General features: G+C 36.5%; 1 protein-coding gene across 2 annotated transcripts in view; it reads right to left on the minus strand.

The window, feature by feature from the left end:
* The window catches only part of LOC120140186 (nuclear pore complex protein GP210), a 28,711-nt gene that overhangs the window by 2,113 nt on the left and 7,121 nt on the right, over nucleotides 1–19,477 (minus strand). For both annotated transcript variants that reach the window (XM_039155200.1, XM_039155199.1), the window contains exons 15-29: nucleotides 5,899–6,090; nucleotides 5,045–5,104; nucleotides 4,876–4,944; nucleotides 4,330–4,476; nucleotides 4,095–4,214; nucleotides 3,778–3,897; nucleotides 2,939–3,094; nucleotides 2,799–2,861; nucleotides 2,552–2,652; nucleotides 1,411–1,822; nucleotides 1,058–1,160; nucleotides 866–975; nucleotides 651–722; nucleotides 301–376; nucleotides 108–215 (exon numbers count right to left, since the gene is read on the minus strand). In XM_039155200.1, coding sequence (XP_039011131.1) covers nucleotides 108–215; nucleotides 301–376; nucleotides 651–722; nucleotides 866–975; nucleotides 1,058–1,160; nucleotides 1,411–1,822; nucleotides 2,552–2,652; nucleotides 2,799–2,861; nucleotides 2,939–3,094; nucleotides 3,778–3,897; nucleotides 4,095–4,214; nucleotides 4,330–4,476; nucleotides 4,876–4,944; nucleotides 5,045–5,104; nucleotides 5,899–6,090 — 1,909 coding nt within the window. The remainder of the gene's footprint in view (nucleotides 1–107; nucleotides 216–300; nucleotides 377–650; nucleotides 723–865; nucleotides 976–1,057; nucleotides 1,161–1,410; nucleotides 1,823–2,551; nucleotides 2,653–2,798; nucleotides 2,862–2,938; nucleotides 3,095–3,777; nucleotides 3,898–4,094; nucleotides 4,215–4,329; nucleotides 4,477–4,875; nucleotides 4,945–5,044; nucleotides 5,105–5,898; nucleotides 6,091–19,477) is intronic.

The following is a 19,477-nucleotide window of genomic DNA, read 5'->3' on the forward strand; positions in this document are numbered from 1 at the left end:
TTAAATCAATTGAATGGCATTTCAGTATGATGAAATATTGCAAATCAATTTTTTAAAACACGGCAGATTCAACACAAATAAGGTTATTATTAATGATTATTTAGTACCTTGAGTTGATCCCTCCCCAACAGCTTCTGCCTGTCCAGATCGAGTGTGGAAAACTATAACACTTTCATTGACACTATACCAGTGACCTGAAGCTTGATCATCACAGCCTAACACATAAAATGGATACAAAGCGTATTAGAAGAAACAAGATAAAATCCTTTGTTAGAAAATAATACTCCACCATAAACCCACCTACTACACTGAAGTTAATAGAACTCCCCTGGTGGAGGATAGGATTTTGGGGCTGCACATGGGCACCGACTGAAATCTGAAGAAACGAAGGATAAGGCTTATAAACTGAAGAGAAACTATTTTAAGCACACAAATGAACAGATTTTGGTCAAAGTAGAAAGCTATTCAAATAGAAATAGATGTAGTGAATTTGAATATAATGCATGTCAAAACAAGGCCATAACCTTAGAATAAGCTCAAGAAAGACCAGACCAACAAAGTTTTATAGCATTCATGAACGTGCGGGTGCATGTTGTGCAATGAATATGATTGTCTGACAAAAGTATATTCAGTGTTGAGGAAATATGTACCAGCATATAGTCCGACTTTTGTGGACGATTGTCAATTGATACCTTTAGAAGAGCTCTACCATGTCGCATTGCCTTCAAGCAGAACATTTGATCAAATGATATTACTTTACGTTGAATTATCATGCATTTGAATGAGATCTTTTATTCAATGCAGTCTATATGATAAATCATAAAGCAATAGAAGTAAAAGACTTAATTTCAAAGGATTAACAGACCTTTAGATGAATAATATTGGTATCGTGGGTACTGTTAACAGAGATTACATCCGGAGAATTAGTTTCAGCATGGTGGAGAATAACATTAGATGCCTCATAAAAGGGGTTCCCTGGGAAAATAAAATCACAAGAGAATATCAATTGGGATCTAAAAAGTAACAGAGTAGAAATAGTTTAATATAACAACCTTACCTAGAGCATCATAATAGCTTGTTGAAAGTTCAATTTCCGCACCAACAGCGAGATCAATTGCATGGACTGGAAACTCCTTGATTGTTATTCTTATTTGCTCCACCTAGAAGGAATATATATTATCTTCCCAAAAGATATTATGTAAATGTTGAAACACTTATGTTTAACACACTGTCCTTTGAATGATGAGACATCAAACATATAAGCGACTTAGTAGGAAACATGTATAAATTTTAAACATATCTGAATAGTAATAAAGTTTGATAGTCAAAGGGGCTAATGGTAAAGGAATATTAACTAATTGCTACATATGTTAGTTATTGAGCAGGAAATACAAAAGGTTGTAAAAATACCTCAGCAACCCGGACACAAGAAGCAATCTCAGCTCTTCCAGTGATGCGATCTTTGGCTAGAATGCAAGCAAGATTATTGCTCTCTTCTGTTTTTATTTTGTCACCATCAATGGAAACAGCACGCTGTGAAACCTCTGTTCCTTCCTCAAAATTTCTTAACAAAGAATATATTATGCTTCCTTTGCGGCTCTGACTATCTTTTTGTCCACGTGACTCTGTTGATGAAGGCAAGATGCTAGATGTGGTATAATGGGGAGGAATAACCCATGTAATTGGAGCTCCAAGTGCCAGGGGAAGATCAGACACCACTAATAGGGAGAGGGATGCATTGTAAGTCCTTGCCTCCAAGTGTGAACCAGAAGAGATAAAATCACATGAAAATGAAACTGCAATATTTGTTCTTCCAGGGGCCCTGGACAAGAGAGATAAAATCATGTCAGAATCCATAAAAGCCCTAAGCTTCTGTATTTCCTGAATGTAGCTACAAGATCATCTAGGCCTTGAAATTTGTTGTTCATTTGAACAAATTTAATCAAAATTTATCTAGATATCATCTTTCTTGAGAATAATATCCAATAACTAAGACCAAGTTTCAATACAACAAAGCGGAAGAAAGGAATTTTTCATGATTTTCCTTTCTATTCCAAAGTCATTATGTAAGAGCTTGGTCTCAAAGGGCCCCTTCTAATCTCAATCTATAATTATATTCCAAGAGACATTCAAAAGAATACTGTTGTTTTAACCTTGCAGATAAACCTTTTACTTAAATCAAATACCTTCCCTTAAAGGTAACATCAACTTCGGATTTTCCTAATAACTTAAAAAAAAAACATTCATCAAACTAATAAAATGCAGTATAAACTACTCCACCCCAAGCACTCGAACTCCAGCAAGCTTTAATACAGTATACCTTTGTTTTTTTTTTTAATAGGAATACAGTATACCTTTGTGAGTAGGAAAAAAAACAACCATACTCGTCAAGGTGCTCCCCGCCCTCATCATTTCCAAAATAATAACTATAATTTCAAGTGCACAACCAAGAGTTGTTGGTTACATGAAGCAGGTAAATAAATAACATGATGATGATGATAGAGTTTCCATAAAAGAAAGATGATAGTAATTTTCATTAACAGAAGTGTACCTTCCATACAGGACATTGATAAAACTAAGTTTTTCCTTATCCACATAACTAAAGCGCTGAACTGCCTCTGAACCAACCAGTGGGACCCCAAACGTTAACACCTATAAAGCAAAATGAAACCAATACTTTATGCAAATATTCAGCAAAATTGAAGCACATGGAAAATTAATAAATCAATTATCCAAAAATCAAAAAACAAATTAATACATCACAGACAGACACAATTGGAAACAACAGCTGATTCAACCTCTTCATTTTCTATAGTCCACTCATAATCTTTGCATAGCCCATAGAAAGAAAACAGGTCTCCCTGAAAAAAAAATCTCTGTCAAAATTCAGAATATAATACGTAGTTGATTGAGATTTCTTCAGGATGTCCCCACTTGCCTCAGAAAATATAGGATAAATTGGTGTCTCACGGCCAACAGCAAGTTGCTCACTTTGTACATTCAATATTGCTGAAGATGGTACTCCCACTTTAACACTGCTATATGCTTGACAAATCACATCATCACCATTCCCATAAACTTTGGCAATCAAAGTCTGATGATAAAAGCAAAAAAATAAATATAAATTAAAAACTTATCATACGGGTTAACTTAAAACTTGTTAAGGGAAAATCAAATGCTGGCACTTCTCTGCTTCGGTGACGAAGCAAGCTGGTAATAAAAGTTTAACCTTAATACAGTTTTAAATAATAAATTTACTAAAAGAACTAATGTAAGTCACTGTCGCATTGCAATGAGTCCATTTTGTCTAATCCTATAAATATGAAGACCATGAACAGCAGACAAAGACTTATTAGTTATCCACATATATGTTCCTGTAAGAGCAGCTGATGAGCACTCAGTTCATTTAGTACAGTTGCCGAGTCCAAATGAGATTTTCCCACTACTGTATGGCTGGTAAAATAAAGGAAGGAAGAAAAGGATGCGAAGAATAAGAACCTAATGCATATACAGCAAAGTAATGGTCTAGCCATCTAGCAAACTTTAATTTAAACATTCAACAGCATCCACACACAAGAATATGTCTCCATTCATCACAAACCAAATCCGTTCAAGTGGAGCGTCTAGTTTATTTACAACTTAAAAATACTAAGTGCTCAACAAACTCTAGCATCGTTAACATGAATATTCATGAAGGTAAGTTAAAAAAATATTAACCATTTTTCGTTTGTATAGATAAACAAAACAACTATTTAAGTACCATATCTTATATCTTACAGTGTTTCCAGGTGAAGTTGCAGTCAACCGCCCTGAAGTTTTGTCCACTGTTGCAATGGCATCATCTGTACTTGTATATTCCACAAAGGCACCAAGGGTCGGACCTCCTTTTATAGTGAGCTAAAAGAATGAGAAATGCATGGGATATAGTTAGAAACAAGAAAAAGAAAGAATTAAATTTCCAAATAAAAGTAGGAAAAGGGGTTGCAAAGAGGACTAAAGGGGAAGAGGATATGAAGTTCAATATGATACAAGGGCTGTCCACAGAATAACATGATGTGCATATTTATTTAGGAAGTAAAGGAATAGAGTCATACCAAGTAAGAGGCACCTGGTACAAGGAAAATATTTGGTGGGTGAATTGTTGGTGGAGCATAAACTTCAACCTTGATAGCTTGACTCAATATTTCATGTCCAAAATGTCGTCTAGCACTGACCTGTTATTAATATCTATCTTCAAATTAATGCAAACAAACTCTTGATCGAGCGATTGCAACAATTCCCAAGGAAATGATAACATAAGAGATATCTTCAAGAGGATAAATAACTTACGTAAAGAGTTGTGATACCAAGATGTTTTGCCCTGATTTTGAAATTCTGCATGCTAACATATCCACCATTAGGGCTTGAGAAGTCATCCTTGTCCACAAGTTCCACTATAACATCCTCAATATGCACATGGATATTCATGTAAGAAAACTGCACAAAAAGAAACCCATCAAGGTATTAGAAAGAATATATGAAGACATGGCTTATACATAGATGCAGGGTCATAGACGCATCAGAAATCTTTAGAAAACGGGATAAACTGACATGTATGAAGGTTGATTTTTAAAGAACACAATATATTATGAGATATATTGTCAAAATAGTTTGTGTATAGATCTTGTACTTCTAAGAGATTAGGCTATACAAAAGGATCCCACACATGGGAGGACAAAGATATGCATAAGGCACATGTGCCCAATATTCAGTTACACTTAGCTTGGAGAAATACCTAGTATACTTCACAAAGCATTTAGTCTAAAACATGTATCCACAAAAGGATATAAAGTATACATAGCTCCAGGAGAATGATAAATGTAAATCATTGCAAACCTGAGGAATGTCAAAAGTGCTTCCATCATCAACCCCCGCCATCAAACCAATTGACTTTGAACTTCCCTCCTTCAGATAACAAATTACCAGTCAATAAGAGTAAACCCACGTTGGAAGTGGGGGGAAAGTATCAATTAAGTATATGGAAAAGTGAAAAGAAAAAAACCACCATAAGGCTTATCTCTTCTCCTGACATAATCTCAATCCAGTCTATATCTGAAACTTGGACCTATTAAAATGTCATCAGAGTAATAAATTACAATTAATTCGTAGGAGAATGCATAACTCGTGGCGAGAAGGAAATAAATAAGAGCTTTCAAAAACATAGCATGTTGTAATTTCAAATTAACTCGGCATTTCATTGCAAAGAAATGAAAGAGAATTTTAATTTGATCAAAGCGATTCCTTTACATGGACATTCCATGATAAAGATTAAAAAAACATAGTTCCACATGTTTCTCTAATTAAAACAAGGATTCATTTATAACTGAATTTGCAGGTCTCAACACATGTCAAACACATAAATTATAAACAAAGAAATGTGGCAAGTTGCTTTTAAATAATTTTTCAAATGTGAACGCTGAACAGCATCAACATCCCCAGAAAGGGATTTCTTTCAGACTTTCATTTCCTTCAAATTTGCCAAGAGATCCTAAAAGTTACTTAAGTAAATAAAATGCATTTTCATTTACTGTAACATTATGGAACCTTATACATTATAATTCCAAATATTTCATGAATTTCAAAATATGTTGGGACTTAAGGTAAAGCACCAACTTTCAGGAGCAATACTTATTTTAAGCACTCGAAATGAAGTTTTCATGAAAATATCTACACGCTGAAGCATCACAGTTTATGGAAAACCAGAAGGATTTCATAAAGATTCCCATAAATTACCTAATCAAAATGCATGAATAAAAGGGGTTTCCTACCGACTTTCCTTCAACTTTGCCAAAGAGAGCCAAAACTCACTTTCAAGAAAGAAAAAAGCATTTTCATTTTCAAAATGGACTAAGAGATTACCACGACAGAAGCCACAAGATTAGGAGTCAGCCCAATATCATAAACTGTCACAACGGCAGTTCCCAGGCCTTTCGGTGATAACATCAGTTGTAAGCATTGTAAACCAGGTGGTGACTGAGTAACTTCAACTACATGAGAATCATTCACAACAGCTTCCCAGAAACAGCTCCCTCCAGTAATTGATAAATTTGCCTAATGGATACAATGATCAAGTATATTGTATGAAAATTGTTAAATGGCCAGATTCCCAGGAGAAAGAATAAATTGGGAGTACTTATGCTGGAAAACAAAATTAAACCAACAGGGTTAGTTTGCAAATAAATTAGGCTCAGAAAGATGGAAGATATGCTGCTCAAAAGCTTCTATGCATTAGGTACCATTAAACATCAGTCCCTAAATACAGTTATAATACCTTACCTAAAATCTAATTTTCCCTTCTATTCAACTAAAAAGAAAATGCAAAATCAACAAATAATGACGAGCTTGAACAAGACACCACATCCTAAGAGCCATAGAATGAGATTCATGACAATTACATAAATGTTTTTAGTAGCAAGGTAGATTTTTCGACTGATTAGTACAGTAAACAAAAAAGAGGCTGATACACTGTGACTCAGGCTGGATGGAATTGTAAAATTAGCAATAATATTAGTAAGAGGATTTCAAGAGGAAAGTTATGGGAAATATTTCATTTTTATGGTCAAGTTGTGAGGATTTTCATACCAAAGTTTACTCTGAAGCCAAGGTATACAAATTCTACCTTTGCGTTTGTTCAGTTTGCAAGTGAGGAAGGGAGAAGGAGGGCTATACAGTCTGTAGATGGAACTTGGATTGATGGGAAAAGGGTTACAGTAGGGATAGAAAAATATCGAAAAAGTCGGGAAGGAGAAGCTTCTGAAGGTAGGACTGAGAGGATCGGTTCAAAGGCATTAAGGGTGGAGAAAACAAAAGGACTGAATCATGTTGGATCTTTGGGTAGTTTGAGGGATAGTAGATCATACAAGGAGGTGGTGGAAACGATTAATGGAAAGGAGAGTGAAAATGTTACTGAGGGAGTTAGAGACAGAACAATAAAGTCTGCAAATGGGTTAAGGAATGTTTGGGAGATGCACATTCCTAAGGAGGATTCGGACTGGGTTAAAAGGTCCTTTACAGGGGTAATCAAGCTTCCATTCGAGCAGGATTTTGTGCAGAAAGCCTTGGAGAATGAATGTATGCAGGTTAAAATAGCGAGATGGGGTTATGCATGGAATGCCTGTATCGTTACGTTTAATTCGATTGAAGAGTATTCCGGAGTATGGGCACAAAAACAGGAGGATCTGTTTTACTGGTTTGAATGGATGGCTCCATTGCTGAATGAAGAGGGAGTGCCATTGGCGTTCTGCCTGGTGGAATTAGTAGGGTTGTCGTTATTGTGTTGGAACGGGGAGTTTCTGGAGAAACTTGTTCAGAAATGGGGGAAATTCATTTGCATTAAAGAATCCTCAAAAAGCAGGTCAGACCTATCGTTGGCGAGAGTTTTGATTAGGGTGGCGAGTCCATTCGACGTCCCGGAATCGGTCACGGTTGGGTCCTAAGGCAGATCATACAAAGTCAAAGTCATATTGGGTTCGATTAATTCAAAATCGGAGTATTTCTCAGGGGAGAAGAATGTGAAATTTCAAAATTTGGGAACAGTGATAATGATTTTTCCGAGGAAGAGAGAAGCCGCCAACAGTCACTGGAGGAAGTTGACAATCACAAGAAATTTGAGGACTCTAGGCATAAGGTAGATGGGTGGCTTGATCAGGGTCAGAGTAGCTGGCTGAAAGAGGGGGACGAGGAGCAGTTTATTCCAGAAAATTCAAATATTGATACTTATATTTTTGGGTTGTCAGATTTTCTTGGAAAAGGAAAATATCATAAAGGGGATCACGTGGGTCTTGGGTTGAGGGAAGAAATGGGCCTTGATGTTCAAGCCCAAGAGGATGATAGTTGGAGTTCAATGTCAAATATGAAGACTTTGTGTCCTTCAGGGCCTGCGTTTAATTTAAAGTGGATTGGTGAAGGGTCCAAAGGAAGATTTATTCCCCATTTAAATAGGAATTTTAATAAGCCAAGGAATGAAGTGGTGGAGGATGGGGTGGACTTGGACAAGGTGGTTAAGAATGTGGTAGATACAGAGGTGGAGAAGGAAGCTTTACCGGTTGAACCAACTAGAATTCAGCCACTGGAAATTTCTAAGGGTTTGTTATCAAATGGTCTAAGGAGCTGGAGTCCTTTGGCTCATTTATCTAGAAGTTTGGCTATTAGAACCGTTCCGATTGGAAGGTGGAATAGAGGTAATTGTAATAGAGTGTATAGAAGAACAAAAGTAAGAAAGGTTTGGTACAATCCGAGTAGAGAAGAAGGGCTGCTGCATTCAGTTGAGCTGATTGACCAAAATGGAAAAGCATCCAATCATATCGTGAACACTCATTCGGTTCCAATTTTAATGGAGGAAGGAAACATTTGTGTAGATGAGGAAGGTGGTTCTTCTCCAAAAGAAGATGCTGATAAATTCCAACATTCTGAGAGTGGAGAAGAGGTTCAAGCAGGTTGCTTATCTGGAGCAGGGGCATGGAAACAGAGAAGGAGAGAGAGAAGGATTTTAATAAGGGAAGCATTGGATGTGGTTAGTTCTCCTACGGCATACTCTCCTTCTTTCTCGTTGTTTTTAGATGAGGCATTGGCTACGTGGGAAGTTAGTAGGATGCTGGGGATTTCCTTCAAAGAGGGGAAGAAGGCTTTTTTGGAAAAAATAGTAAAGCTTGAGGAGGGTTTGGGGGATAGTAGGAATTGTTGAAAGTAGAGGTATGGGATTTGGTGCTACGTGGTTCAGAGGCTGTTGGGTTATTATTGTTTTGTTTTTATGACAATTATCAATATTATTTCATGGAACATTAGGGGGCTGGGGAAAAAGGAGAATCCAGAGCAGTGTCCCGTTTGGTGAAAAAGAATAAGCCGTGCATCTTACTCATCCAAGAAACAAAGCTAGCTAATTGTTCTATGGCTCTTAGGAGAAGGATAGGGGGGAATTTTCTTAAGGGAGGAGTTTTTTCATCAGCTAATGAGACTGCAGGTGGACTGTTGTTACTGTGGAATGAGAATGAATTTGAAGTTTTCGAAACTCATATAAGTGGCAGATTTATAGCTATATTTGGGAAGTTTAAGACTGGAAGATTAGTGTGTGATTATAAATGTATATGGTCCGTTAATTGAATCAAAAAAGGAAGAATTTTTCAGGGAGTTGGTGGAGTTTGTTTCTGCTCAAACTACTTCAATTTGCATCGGGGGGGACTTCAATTTGTATCTTGATCCGGCTGAGAAGTTGGAAAGGTCTCAAAATTGGCATTCTGTGGATATTCTTAGAAATTTCCTGCAGTTAACGAATCTAATTGATCTTCCTTTGGTGGGTGGAAGTTTTACTTGGTGTAATAACATAGAAGATTCAACTTGGGTCAGATTGGATAGGTTCTTAATTTCTGGGAATTTTCTTACCAGTTTTCTGAGGGTAGTGCAAAGACTGTTACCTAGGTCTCTATCTTATCACAATCCAGTTTCTTTGGAGGAATCGTCTGTAGAGTGGGGCCCTAAACCTTTTAAATTTTATAATTATCTATTAGAGAAAGAAGGTTTTGAGGACTTAGTTAAATCAACCATGGATGGCTTGAGGAAGAGGAACAAAAGAAGTGGCATCTTCAGTATTCTACAGGGAACTAAAAAATCAATTAGAATCTGGTCAAGCAGGAAATTTAATGGGATTTCTGAGTCGATTGAAGATTCCGAAAGGAAAATAAATGAGTTGGAATTGAAGGCGCAAGGTAGTAGTCTCTCTACTCAGGAATGGGAACAGGTCAAGCAACTTAGATCAGATCTATGGAGGTTATACAGGATTGAGGAAAGTATTTGGTTTCAAAGAGCAAGAACTAGATGGATTAAAGATGGGGATAGAAACACAAGATTTTTTCACTTGTGTGCTCTAAATAGAAGTAGAAGAAATGTCATTATTAGCTTGAAGATCAATGGAAGTGTTGTTTCAGATCCTATCTTGATTAAGACTCATATTTCAGAGTTTTTCAAGACCGAGTATAATTCAATTTTGACAATGGAAGTGGAGGACTTGCTTTTGGACTTTACAAAACTGTCACGGGATCAGGCATCTAAGTTAGAGGAGCAGTTTTCAGAACAGGAGATTTGGCAAGCAGTTGCTACTTCGGACAGCTCTAAATCTCCAGGACCGAACGGGTTCACAATGGGTTTTTTCAAGAAATGCTGGCCTGCATTAAAGGAGCATATGTTGAAATTTTTTAAAGATTTCTATATTGGAAGGAAATGGGAGCATGGGGTAAATCATGCTTTTATTAGTCTAATTCCGAAGAAATTAAATCCGGAAAATATAGAAGACTTTAGACCAATTAGCCTTGTGGGCAGTTTGTACAAGATTTTATCAAAAGTCTTATCTAAGTGACTAAGCTGTTGTGCTGGTGATGTCATTAGTCCTTCCCAATTCGCTTTTATACCGGGGAGACAGTTGTTGGATTGTGCCTTTATTGCTAATGAAGGGATCAACTATTGGAGAAAACAAGGGCTACAAGGGGTGGTACTAAACGTCGACTTTCGGAGAGCCTACGATTCTGTTGAATGGCCTATTCTACTCAGAGCAATGAAGGAGATGGGATTTGGTATGAAATGGTGCTCATGGATCTCACAGTGTCTTTCCTCAGCTTCTATTTCGGTTCTTGTAAATGGCTCCCCCTCGGATGAGTTTTCTATGGCTAAAGGGCTTAGCCAAGGATGTAGTCTCTCGTCGGTTTTATTTAATATAGTAGGGGAGCTACTGCATTTGATGCTTTCTAAAGCAGTGGATAAAGGTCTGTTCCAAGGTTTTGTTATTGGGAATTCTGAAAATTCATTTCGGCTATCACATCTTCAGTTTGCGAACGATCTCATCATTTTTTGTCAAGCTTCACTTACCCAGATTAAAAACGTTAAAAGAATTTTGAGGATTTTCAGTATAATGGCGAGGTTGCATTTAAATTTAATGAAGAGTAAACTTTTTGGGATTAACGTTTATGAGGAAATCCTATCTGATTGGGCGTTGGAAGTGGGTTGTTCAGTTGATCGTTTTCCAACAGAATATTTGGGACTCCCCATCGGTGCTAGGAAGAATTCAAAAGCTTTATAGGAGCCAGTCGTTAAAAAATTTAATTCTAAACTAGCCGGGTGGAAAGCTTCTTCTCTTTCTTTGGCTGGAGGACAGTCCTATTGAAGTCTGTGTTATCTTCCCTGCCCATATTCTTCTTATCGTTTTTTAAAATGCCTTGCGAAGTAGGCAAGAAGTTAAATTCTTTAATGGCTAAATTTTTATGGGGTGACAGAGAGGATAAGAGGAAGATTCACTGAGTTAATTGGAGTTCAGTTTGCAAACCTATTGTAGGAATTATAGAAATGAGTTGTCAATCCCTTAAGTTAAGAGATTCTGTAATTATTTTCTGTTTTTCAATCCCTTATTTCAAGGGATTACATCTCCTAGGATTAGTTTCCTTTCTTAGAGTTTCCTAGTTTAGAGGCATAATTTGTATATAAATATGTAATATGTTCTACTGAATGTACACAAGAATAAAAATAACAGACTTGTCTGTTTTCTACAATCTGTTTTCTACACAGTCTGTTTTCTACATGGTATTAGAGTAGAGCGATCAATCCGATTTTCGCTTCTCTTTAAATCAATTCCTATTCAACTTTATTTTTTTCATGGCTAATCCGGATCCCTCAGCATCCGAAATCACTTTCCAGACCAGCCCCTCTCAATCTGATTTTCAAAATTCAAATTTTCAAAGCAACAGAGAAAAAATAGCCTTTGGTGTGAACATTGTAAGAAGTCAGGACATATGATACATCAATGTTGGAAGCTGCACGAAAAACCAACCGATTGGCAGCCCACACGGTCCAGGTTTCAAAAGGAGCCTCATATTGCCTCTCAAGATGATTCCTCAAGCAGTTTTAGCAAGAAACAGATAGAGGAACTGCAGCAGATTTTGAGCAGTATGACAGCCAAGCCTACAAATGTGACTTATACTACTACTGATGGAAATAATCCATATACTTCCTCGGTACAATTGATAATAGACTCGGGTGCATCAGATCATATGACAAGAAATATTGATCTCTTGGAGGAATATAGTGAAAGCAACTTACCAGCTTCTATCAAAATAGCAGATGACTCTCACTACAGTCAAAGGGAGTGGTTCTGTTACATTAAACAAAAATCTACTACTTCATAATGTCTCTATGTTCCTAGACTTGCATGCAATCTTTTGTCAGTCAGCAAATTAATTAAAGATTTTGTTTGTAATGTTGTGTTTGGTACTGGTGGTTGCATTTTTCAGGCACAGGGCTCGAAGAGGGTGATTGACAGTGCTAGGCTGGGCAAAGGATTGTACACACTTGGAGGTAAAGCATCTCATAATCATGCCTTATCCAGTGCTTTTAGGAAACCAATTTTATCTTCTGATCTCAATACCAATAAAATTATGTTATGGCACTCTAGATTAGGTCATCCTAATTTTTTCTATCTTTCCAAAATGTTACCGAACTTATTCATTAATAAAGATCCATCTTTATTTTCCTGTGAAATTTGTCAAATGGCCAAACACACCAGAAAACCATATATTCCAGCCAAATTTGAACCAACACCACCTTTTTCCATCATCTATAGTGACATTTGGGGCCCTTCTCCTGTCAAAAGTATTTCTGGGTATAAGTAGTTTGTGTCTTTTATAGATGATTACTCTAGGACAACATGGGTTTTCTTAATGAGAGAAAAATCTGAGGTTGAGTCTCTCTTTAAAAGTTTTTATCAAAAAGTTGAAACCCAATTTGACACAAAAATCAAAATTCTAAGGAGTGACAATGGGAGTGAGTATTTGAATAAAACCCTTGGGTATTTTTTTAAGGAAAAAAGCATTGTTCACCTTACTTCTTGTGTCAAGACACCTCAACAAAACGGGGTAGCAAAAAGGAAAAATAGACATCTTCTTGAGGTTACTAGGTCTCTTATGTTTGTTGCTAATGCTCCTAAGTATCTTTGGGGGGAAGTTCTTCTTACACCACTTACCTCATCAATAGAATGCCAAGTAAGACCTTAGATTTCAAAATTCCTACTAAGGTTTTGTTTCAGTTGTATCCCATTTTAAACATTTAAACTCAAGTCTTTCTCCTCGGGTGTTTGGGTGTACAGCCTTTGTTCATATCCACAACAGATGGAAATTAGATCCTAGGTCCATAAAGTTTGTGTTCTTGGGCTATTCTTCGAGTCAGAAGGGTTACAAGTGCTACTCACCTTCCACAAAAAAGACCTATGTCTCCTTTGATGTTACATTTTTTTAAAACCAACCTTATTTTTCAGGAACAGAAATTCAGGGGGAGAGTTACAAGGAATTTCAGCCTGTCCAAAGCGATATTCCTTTACAGCCTATCCTTTCTTTACCTTTTACTGTCTCTCCAAAGCCGGCTAGCACTGTCCCAATTCCTAGAGAGGATGGTGGAAATAACCTAAATAACTCTGATGAATTACCTTCCTCCTTATCTCAACACTCTAGTCCGTGCAAAACACATTCCACCACTACCAAAAATGCTCCTAACAATGACCCTGAAACCATACCTCCCCAACCGAAACAACTTAGTGTTTACTCAAGAAGAATGAAAGATGTTGCTGAAGAAATTAGTCAGCCTAGCATTTGCCAAGAATCAGATTTGGATCCTGTTGCAGCTGGAACAGAAGGTAATGATGGTTCCCAAGATGCTACTATTGTTGATCTTGATGATTTTCCTATTGCTATTATGAAGGGGGTAAGAAAATGCACTGCTCATCCCATAAATAAGTATGTTGCATATGGGAAATTACAGTATAATTTCAGGGCCTTCACTGCCAGCATTAACAGTGTGAAAATCTCAAGAAATGTGACAGAAACATTTCAATCTTCTGAGTGGAAAAATGCCGTGGAAGAGGAGATAAAAGCGTTGCAAAAGAATAAGACATGGAGTTTGACAGATTTGCCAGAAGGGAAGAGAGTTGTTGGATGCAGGTGGATATTCACAGTCAAATATCATTCGGATGGGAGTGTGGAAAGATACAAGGCAAGGCTGGTTGCTAAAGGTTTTTCTCAGTCCTATGGCATCGACTACCAGGAGACTTTTGCACCGGTTGCAAAATTGAATACCATCAGAATATTGTTATCAGTAGCTGTTAACATGGACTGGAAATTGCATCAGCTGGACATAAAGAATGCTTTTCTGAATGGGAACCTTGAAGAAGAGGTATACATGGAGCCCCCCCGGATTATAAGGAAAGGTCACTAAGAAAACTGTGTGCAAGCTCAATAAATCCTTATATGGATTAAAAAACAGTCTCCCAGGGCTTGGTTTGATCGATTTGCTAAGACTATGACACATAATGGTTTCAAACAAAGCCAAGCGGATCACACATTATTCAGAAAAATTACACCGAGTGGTAAGATAACCTCCTAATTGTCTATGTAGACGATATTATTATAACTGGCAATGATATAGAAGAAATAGAAAAGCTAAAGATGAATCTTGCAAAGGAGTTTGAAACCAAGAATTTAGGGAGTATGAGGTATTTCCTAGGTATGGAAGTTGCAAGGTCCGAGGAAGGGCTGGTCATAAACCAGCGTAAGTATGTTTTGGATCTTCTTGCATAAACTGGGATGCTCGACTGCAAACCAGTTGAAACTCCAATGGAGCCAGGCTTTAAATTTTGCAAGGAAAAGGACTGAAAATCCAGTAAACAAGGAAACCTACCAAAGGTTAGTTGGGAAGTTGATCTACCTTTCACTGACCAGGTCTGATATTGCATACTCAGTGAGTATTGTCAGCCAACATATGAGTGATCCTCGAGAAGAACATTTGGAAGCTGTTAACAGAATTTTAAGGTTCTTAAAATTTACCCCAGGAGCTGGATTTATATTTAGAAAAAATCAAGACAGAACAGTGAAGGTTAATACGGATGCAAGCTGGGGAGGTGAATTAACTGATAGAAGGTCAGTTAGTGGCTATTGTACCTACGTTTGGGTAATTTGGTGACTTGGAGAAGTAAGAAACAAGTTGTTGTCTCTCGAAGTAGTGCTGAGTCAGAGTTTAGAGCAATGGCTCTCGGAATATGTGAAGGAATGTGGATTAAAAGACTGCTCACAGAACTGGACTTAGATGACAAGAATAAATTTTGAGATTTTTAGTGACAGCCAATTAGCTATGAGTATAGCAAAAAACCCAGTGCAGCATGGTAGAACGAAACACATTGAGATAGACAGACATTTTATTTACGAGAAGGTCAACAATGGAGTTGCAAAACTGTAGTACATTCCGACGAAGAAACAGCTGACATATATCTTCACCAAAGCCCTTCCACGAGTGACTTTTGATGAGATGTCATTCAAACTGGGTATATACAACATATATACATCAGTTTGAGGGGGAGTATAGGAATTATAGAAATGAGTTGTCAATCCCTTAAGTTAAGAGATTCTGTAATTATTTTCTGTTTTTCAATCCCTTATTTCAAGGGATTACATCTCCTAGGATTAGTTTCTTTTCTTAGAGTTTCCTAGTTTAGAGGCATAATTTGTATATAAATATGTAATATGTTCTACTGAATGTAAACAAGAATAAAAATAACAGACTTGTCTGTTTTCTACAGTCTGTTTTCTACACCTATGAGCAGTGGTGGCCTTGGAGTTCTTGATTTGAATCTTACGAATCGAGCACTATTGGGGGAAATGGGTGTGGAAGTTCGCAAATGAAAAGAATTCCATATGGAAAAGAATGATATGTAGCAAGCATAAGATCATTTGCAACTCGATGTCTATCAGCAAGATTATTTCACCTAGATCTTCTTGGATTTTGAGAAGTATTGGCAACAATTTTTGGAAGAATGATTCAGCGGGTTTATGTCTTAGATCAAATTCGAAGCTACAAGTTGGTAATGGAAAGTCTATTTTATTTTGGATTGATCCGTGGATGGAAGAGGTTCCTCTAAAAAATCTTTTCCCTAGAATCTATGCATTATCTCCTAACAAATGGGGCAAGGTTGTTGAATTTGGCAGTCATGAATCAAATTGTTGGGTGTGGAATATTTGCACAAGGAGGAATTTGTCTGCTGGGAGTTGGATCAATGGATGGATTTGATGTTGAAATTGAAGGATATAAAAATTTCAGATTCTGTAGAGGATAGTCTCTCGTGGTCAGCTAATGGGGATGGATTATTTTCGATCAAATCATGCGGGAATGTGCTCGGGTTAGGAGTTGGGAACAAGGATCTGTGGTCAAAGGGGGTGTGGTTGGGACTGTCCCCACCAAGGGTGTAACATCTCAAATCTGGTTTAGTGACTAAAATGAGAATTTTTTAAATTTGGGGATCAATTTAGGAAAATTGAAAAGTTTAAGGATTTAATAAGGATATTTCAGTATTGGATTAAATAGTAAATATGGAAGGATTATAAGGGTATTATGGTAATTTAGTTTGAAAGATATTTTATCTCCCTAATTTAAGGAGATTACACGTGGGAATAGAGACATCTAGAAGCTTTCTTTCTTCTTCTTGCTTTCTTCTTCTCGTGGGTTCAAGCTCAAGTCTATAAGGTAAGTTTGCTTCAGTTGATTAATTTCTTGAATTTATAAGTTGGGATGAAGTATTTGGTTATTATATAAGCTTAAGGTAAGCTTATATAAGCTTAAAACATTAAGCAGAGAAAATTTGAAAGAAAATTTGATTAAGGGTTGAGAAATGAATTCTTGATTTAAAGAGGTTTTTGAAGTTCTAAGGATGGATTTGAATTGTCAAAGGATTAATTAAGAAGTTAGAGGTGATAGAATTGAATTTAAAACACATGGAAAATTTGATGAAATTCTTTGATTCAAGAATTATGGTGAATTAAAAGATATGGTAGTGTGATAGTATTATAAGAAAGTTTAAATATGTATGGATAAGTTTTAAGGTATAAGGAGGGATTAATAAGTAGAATTTAGGGTTAAACAAGACATTTTCGGGCTCAAAATGTAATTTCTGGGTTGTGTGCATCGATGCACTCTCAAATAAATAAACATCGAGTACAGTTGGTGCATCGATGCATGAGGAGTGCATCGATGCATCCCCTTAAAATGGAAACATCGAATGTAAATTGTGTATCGATGCATGGTAGTGCATCGATGCACCTGTTAAAGAATGCATCGATGCACTGTAGAATGCACCGATGCACTTCAATGAGAAATGGAATAAATCTTTCTTTCAATCTAAGAAATTATAGATTATAGTATATCAATGAGATACTGATAGTATAAATATATGATTGTGTAGACATTGATCGAAAGCAAAGTTCGGATAGGTCGACAGAGTAAGATACGCAAAGAAAACAAGAGCTTAAGAGTGTTCATTGAGACCAGGTGAGTACATGATAGTAAGTGTACATTATGTTAAGGAATTAAGACTTGCAACGAGTCCAATTCCGATATTATATGATATAAGTACTAAAGCATAAACATTTGGTGATATGGTATATGAGTAAATGTACATGTTTAATTGTTGAATGCATTTTTAAGTGTGAACTATGTAAATGATTGTATTATGATAATAGGTCATGTGATCATGAGATATATGATATGTTATATATATAAAATGAATGACATGAATACATGTGTTGTATAATAGTGATCTATGAGATATTGATAATAAGACATAAGATTACATGTATATGTAATATAAGTTAAAAGATAAGAAATAATATGTTATATGCATATGAGAAAAAGGTGTATGTGATGTGACCATGTTTGAAACAGATGAATAATGTGAATTTCATGGAAAATGCTACGTGAAAGTAAACTATGTGACTGTGATCATATGAAATGTGATAAAGAACTATGTGATATGAATATGTGAATGTGTAATGAGGTAAAAGATAATGCCCATGTCATGTGTTATGAGAGCTAAAGGTATAGTTGGCATGCCAAGAGTCGAGAGTCTATGCGGTCCTTCGGGACATAGTAGTCCTTCGGGACATATGTGTTATATGTGGTCCTTCGGGACATATGTGTTATATGTGGTCCTTCGGGACATAGTGGTCCTTCGGGACATATGTGTTATATGTGGTCCTTCGGGACATCTACGTGGTCCTTCGGGACAAATTCTACGCGCCCCTAGTGGGATTTATACGAGCTGTGGTGACAGCATAGTGCACAACCTCTATGTACTCACATACCTTAAGTTCTCAATAGTGTGCATGGGCTTTGAAAAGAAACCATAATTTGATATAATGATATGTGTGTTTCTCGTGAAATGGTACATGTGATATGCGATATGTATAAGTGATAAGTTAGGATTATATGATAATAATGGTAACAAATGTATATGGGTAATAGTGATATGAGATGTGATATGGTTATGTATGATATGATCATAGTAATTATCCATGTATTGTTGTGTTTGAAGGTATATTATATGTTTATGTTCAATATATGTTCATATGATGGAATTGAATCAATGATAAGTAGATAAGCAAGGATAAACCAGTAAGTGATGGGTTTAATAGGTATATAAGTATAATATGTGTTATATGGGATGTTCATGCATTTGTTAGTTTACTTTATGTATTTACATGTCTCACTAAGTCTATGACTTAGCGTGTAAGTGTTTTACACGTAGGGTGGATAAGTCAGAAGATCAAGCTTCGGATTCGTAAAGCAGCATACCTCTGAGCAACGTTCAGATCAGAAATATTTTGTAAAGTATATCTTGTCATATAATTTAGTATATTGGCATGTAACTAAGTCATGATATATATGTAGCTCTGATGGAGTCTGTTAAGGTTTTAAATATGTTTATGTAAAAGAATTTCTTTATAGAATAAAAGTTTTAAATTTTCTATGATTTTTATAAAAGTATATACTTTGACTGGTCAATGTGACACCTCGGACTCGTATCCGAGTCGGGTACAGGTTGGGGGTGTTACAAAGGGTTGAAGCCTTTTTTTGGCAGTTAGCCCATCAGAAAGTGGCAGTAAAAGTGGAGTTGGTTAACAGAGGAATGTCCTTAGGGGAAGATATCCTTTGTCCATTTTGTAAGAAGCATGAGGAATCAGTGCAGCATTTGTTTATTACGTGTGATGTAGTTTGGGAATTATGGAATAATGTAATAAGCTTTTGGGATTTATCTGTATTTTACCTAAGGACCCTCCTTCTTTACTTATCTCGTGGGGGAATTTGAGGGTGAATTCATTGATTTGGAAGTTTATCCCGGGAGTCATTTTTTGGTCTATTTGGAAAGCAAGGAATGAGATTGTGTTTGAAGGATTATCTCTTGATAGGATTTCCCTGTTTTTCATTGTAAGATGTAGGCTATCTAAGTGGTTTAAAGCCAAGTATCCTAAAATTCCTATACATGAGGATTTGCTCATTGGGGATCCTTCACTTGCAGATGGAATTTTGATTTTTGAATTAAAGGATTGCTCTGTGCTTTGCTGGCTAAACCCCCTGTTGATTTTTTGAA

Source organism: Hibiscus syriacus, unplaced genomic scaffold (assembly GCF_006381635.1).
Source record: "Hibiscus syriacus cultivar Baekdansim isolate YM2019G1 unplaced genomic scaffold, ASM638163v2 tig00110783_pilon, whole genome shotgun sequence".
Lineage (NCBI taxonomy): Eukaryota > Viridiplantae > Streptophyta > Magnoliopsida > Malvales > Malvaceae > Hibiscus > Hibiscus syriacus.